Here is a 5,539-nt window from a genome sequence, read left to right as displayed (position 1 = left end):
TTTCCCTAGCAGATAAGGCTAGGGAAACTGACAATGACCTGAACATACAACACACCAGAAGGCAACATTAGCATGAATACACAGCATTGACAAGAGACAGGACTAACTTGGCAGATGTTACACAAGGACAATTAAAAATTTCAGAAGTTAGAATTAAAGATGGTATGTGGGAAAAAAGACAGATTTCTTTCAGACAGTTTGATCTCGCAAATTCTTGCCAAATCTCTATCACTGTTTGATCATTTCCCACCCTGTCTCCTCACCCCCAACACATCTGAGTGTTACCAGTTTTTGCACTAGATGGCATTTGAATTTTTGTATTCTTCAGCTTAAAGTCATGGACATTAAGAGGCTCAATAAATTTATTCTATAGAACAAATTTTCACTGCAGCATTACGATTAGGATTGGCTTATTCTGATGCTCTAGATAACTAATGATGGGCAAAGCAGAAATAAATCCACAATCATTAAAACTGAAAGTCAATCTCAGAACCAATGCTACATATAGCCGAGTTAGCCGTTCAACACTAAATTCAGAATTAGCTATGTAAACTGGGGTAAGCGTAATACGGACAATCCTCACCATCTGTTTTCTTAACATATTTCTGTCAAACAACCTTGCTGAAGTTTTCTATGGAAGTAAGTCTGACCTCCACACCTTTAAAAGCCAGTCTGTAGCCTAAAAGACAAGACAGTCTTCAGTTTCAGAATAAAAGACAGCATATCTTCAAGAATCGTAACAACATTCTATGAAATAAGAAAGTGCACCATCTTCCTGCAAACATTTTATAGAACAATGACAGTATAACTAGACTTTTGCTGAACCATCAGTAGACAATGCTGCCAGATCAAGCTGTACTCTCTATTTGTAAAACAGATCTGTACTGGACTCTAAAAAGAAGAGTCCTGCTCTCTGGTTCAGATTACATACTATGTTCCATCTCACAAGCGTGAAAGAAGTGAGGAAGGAAGATGTTTTAAACCAAAAACCCACGTACAGGAAAATAGAAGCTTTCTGAAATCCAGAGCTGTGGTCACATAAATAAAACCCCAGCATTTATACATAGGAGAACTTAAAATAATTAAATATGTACCATTTACAGCTTCACAATGACATGTTGCATGGTTCACCCTTGGTTCCAAACAGGAAGCCAATGACTCAAACAGACGTTAAATGTTTACCTCCACTCCCTCATATTAAGACTCAAGTTCTCATCTACTTTTAACCCTATTCATAATATTGTAATTAGGATCTTCCTTGAAACACAAGCAGAAAACACAAATTAAGGTTTTTCAGTAGATTTTCCAAGTCATGGGCACTGAGCATGTCTCTCTCTGGACTGCTGATGGCCAGCCAAAGAATTGACATGTGGTGGTGTGTTTCCCCACTAACACCAAAATGCTGGTTGCTTCAAAGACTGCTTCTTCATTTCCTTTTATTACAACACATTTATTTCTAGCCACAAGCTCCATACAAAAGTGTCTTTGCCACAGAGGCTCTTTCATTCAGGCAGCAGGAAATATAAGTAATGGTGGCCAAATGGCATCTAACAACATGCAACTGTCTAGTGGCAAAACACAGGTACCCATGTATATATATATAATCAGGTCTCTGTAAATTGCATAATATATTTTTCTGTTTCCATTTTCTTTTATGCTGTGCCTATATGTTTTTTGAATTGTTTATGTAAATTACCCATCTTATATGGATGCATCCAGATGCCAGTGACTAAAAGTATCTCCATTTACTTCACAGTAAATGCCTTAAAATCCTATCTAAACATTTCTTATATATCTGCATATTCTCATCATACAACACTACAGGTATATTATAAAGATTCTTGTTAATTGGATTTCAGTTGCAACAGTCAGCCTCAAGTCCTCCACCACTTTAAACTCTATTTCACATTTTTCAGGCTTGCACAGCATATCTTTTTCCCTATGTAGTTAAGTTCACATTTTCACGAGCACTGTAATTTCCCTGTAGAAATATCTACCAACTTTTAAATGTGGGCCAACCACCTCCAGAAAAATCAAGCCTACACTGCTTTGAGTTGCAGATAAGGCTAGAAGTTAGTAATTAAACACTGGTGAAGCCTAGCCCACACATCATACGTGTTTAGTGCTGAAACTGACTGCAAGTTCATGAAACTACAGCCTCATTTTCAGCAGCACTCCTGCAAGAGTAAGTCAGTGAGGACTGATGCTAAGGGCACAGATACATTTAACCAGTTTAAAATCACTTACATAAGCCCTGGAATAATCAGAGGAGAAAAAAATCAGAAGAGAAAAAATCAAAAGAGAAAAACTATTATCTGTAAGGAGTATGACACAGTGCAATCAAGTCTTAGTGTTTTTCAAGCCTGTTTTAATGACTTCAGTGAGTGAAAGGCCTTAAAAAAGCATAATAGTTTGCCTTTAGAAATTAGTGGGAATAGCAACATCACAAGGAAGACTTGACTATGGTATTCAGATATATAACTACAAAATTTGTCTAGTAAGGGATACAACACAGAGAGCAATAAACAAAATACAACATAGAGAGTTAAAAAAAATCTTTAAACATAATAAAAATTACAGAGTTAAATACGTACATTCCACAGAAAATAATTCCAGACTAAGCACAACACAAGAGAACATCAAGAAATGTTCCAGTCAGATAACAGCAGTTTTAAAAAAATATATCAGAGCCAGCTCTAGATAATAGCACTGAGAATACTACCATAATAACTCTTAAAATACACTAAAAAGACCATCAGATTCAACACAGCAAAAACTATCTTTGGTTTCAAAGGTTTTTGAATGGCACTTAATGAGAAAACATGAAAATGATTCAGTTACCTGAGTAAATGCCTCTATTACTCTGATAGACTAGTAACGTTAGTTTGACTAAGTCAACTATAGCAGTTAGGGAGGCTCATACCAAAAATAAATCTTAGGAATAGTACTGGTGGCAAGAACTATGGAAGCATAGATGAATATAGCATGGCTGCCAAGAGTAAAAAGAGAGAAAACATTAATTACAAAGGCCTGAAGTTTTCACTAAGGACTCCACACACCATAACAAGCATGCCTAATGATATCCTAGGCAATTGGACAACACTAATAGTTTCAAAGGCAAATAAGCACAAGAAGAGTAATTATGGCTTGTTTTTTGTTTTTTAAACAGACTATCAACATGTCAGGTCTGCTGCCCAGTTTCACTTTGCATCCAATCAGTTCGTGTGGATTCACTTAAGAGTTTGTTTTCAACAGCAAGGCAGAGGGACTGTTTGAAAGCTGGCAAAAAGTAGAGCTGAGACTTTTTGCCCCCCTTTCCTAAAGAGAAGGATCTTTCAGTACAAGTAATTGTTAAAAAAACCTTTAAAGGTTCCAGGCTTAGGTGGTGTGTCCTAACACTTCTGCGTAAAGACACAACTTAGACACCTCAGACATTAACATAACCATTGGTTATTGGATTACAGACAGATAATGATTTACCACCACATGGACTGTTCTCCTACAAATCACAGCATGCTTTAATAAACTAGTGCCCCATGTAAAGCCTTTTTTTTTTTTCCTCTTTCAGATTAACACATAAGGATACAATGAATTACATACAATATTTCAATATGCTTTCTTCTTTACCTCTTTATTGTGAAGGCAATATTTTTGAACTAACATTTGATACAGATAACTAATGTCAGCGTTTAAGTTCTTTAAAACCTCTATAAAAATAACTTTGCCTTACCATGGCTGTGAGTAGTTCCTGGACTGAGAGATGGTTGGAGTAACTCTTTGGTTGGAGTAAAATAGGCTTCTTTTCCCTGGCGCTGGCTCATTTTCCCTGGAGTTAAAAGCTGTGATTCATCGCTGTTTGTTACCACTGCTGAAATAGAAAATGGATGCTCATTCAATGATGTTTTGTGCTTGTGTACAGATTTCTATTTCTATTAACAACTTCACTTCTATTTATGGAACTGGTATTCAAATGCTGTCTTGCAAATTGTTTTGTTCTAGAAAACGAGAACTTCAAACCCGAGGTTTGCTTTGGAGGAGACAGCAGAAAGGAGCCGACAAGACAGGTCTAGGACACGAGGCAGAAAGTGAAAATAAAAACCAGAAGGAGGTTGAAAAGGTTGCTACTGAATACAGATACACACTGAACTGTTAGCTTCTGAAATCCTGCTTCCTTCACCACTTTTGTGATATCAGTTTAACTAGCCACAATACAGCCAACCCAGGAAACAGCTTGCCAGATCAAGCTGTGCCACATTCCCAGAAAGCTAGGATGATCGTGCACACATATACCACAACAAACAAGTCTTATTAACAAAGACCAGGTATAGATCATGTATAGACTCTGTCAAAGGAAAGGTTTAAAGCAGAGCAGTTACTCTCCTTGAACCTTATCAGTCTGAAAGATTTATTTGATGATTCTGTGTGACTGTGTGTGACTCTAATTATTTGTAAGACCTAGCCAGGCATCCTCTTTATGGTGTCTGAATATTTCCCTAAGCTGCACAGAACAAAACTGTACCTTTTTTGATAGTGGAAGACTGGCTGATTCAGTAACACCTGCCCTGTGGAAGTAGATATATTGACAAAAAGATCAGAGATGGAAACAAAGGATGCTTAGTAAAAAAGATCTTGCCTAAAAGACTGAAAATTTACAACATGGCTCATTTAAAGAGTACCCAAGACTTCCTCAAACAGTTTTAAAAGTTCATTGGATCTAAACAAGCAGGTTTCATTTTCTGGATGGAATCCAGCAAACTACAGAGGTTCTCCTCTTAGCTGTACTTCTGCTATTATAGAGGCCCCTTCCAACTAAATACAATCTACAACTCTATGATTACAGGAACAGAAACATTTCTTCAGCAAAGCCTAGAATAAACACATTATGAAGAATGTAAGGATGCCAGGATATGCACCTGTACCATCCTTCTGTATCAGATAAACCATCTAAAGCTCTGTTTCAGACAAGCTACACCCTATGCAGACAGCTGTCCAGTAAAAATACGTGAGGCAAAGAGCTCATTTTACCAGTTCAGAGTTCAAGTCTGTCAGTGCCAAAAGGCCAATACTTCCAAGCAGTGACCGACTTTGTTTTTCTTGTAGGACCACCGAACTAGCTTTTTATTTACCTGCCACTAACAGAAAGTAGAAAGCAGGGAATCAGGGGAGTTACTGAAGTCTTGGGAGGGGACTGCACCACAAAAGTTCCAGTATCTGAACTGGAAAATAAAAGGAGGGCTAGTAAACAGCTGCTTCACAGTCTCACACAACAGGGGTTCCTTTGAGAGGGATAAGCTATACTCATTTGTTTTAAAAATATTTCTGGAGCACTGAAGTAGCACCAACTTTCAATCAACTAGCTGAAACCTGCTCTTGAAGCGCCACTGGCCATTTAGCTTTACAGGGACAGGATTTCACAGCCTGCCTTGCTCCACAGGTGCCTCTGGCCAGCCCAGAGACACAGCAGCGGGCTGTGCTCCAGCTCTGTGGGTGGGCTCCTTGCCTGCCGTGCTGCCAGGCACCTGGGAGACCTGCTCTGCAG

At 38.1% G+C, this 5,539-nt stretch overlaps 1 protein-coding gene across 1 annotated transcript in view; it reads right to left on the bottom strand.

Moving 5' to 3' along the window:
• Positions 1 to 5,539, bottom strand: part of OSBPL8 (oxysterol binding protein-like 8) — a 55,489-nt gene that overhangs the window by 45,887 nt on the left and 4,063 nt on the right. The window contains exon 2 of the mRNA XM_010003065.1: positions 3,731 to 3,868. Within this exon, the coding sequence (XP_010001367.1) occupies positions 3,731 to 3,821 (91 nt within the window). The 5' untranslated portion in view covers positions 3,822 to 3,868. The remainder of the gene's footprint in view (positions 1 to 3,730; positions 3,869 to 5,539) is intronic.

Source organism: Chaetura pelagica, unplaced genomic scaffold (assembly GCF_000747805.2).
Source record: "Chaetura pelagica isolate M959 unplaced genomic scaffold, ChaPel_1.0 scaffold288, whole genome shotgun sequence".
Lineage (NCBI taxonomy): Eukaryota > Metazoa > Chordata > Aves > Apodiformes > Apodidae > Chaetura > Chaetura pelagica.
This window is presented reverse-complemented; position numbering and strand designations above follow the sequence as displayed.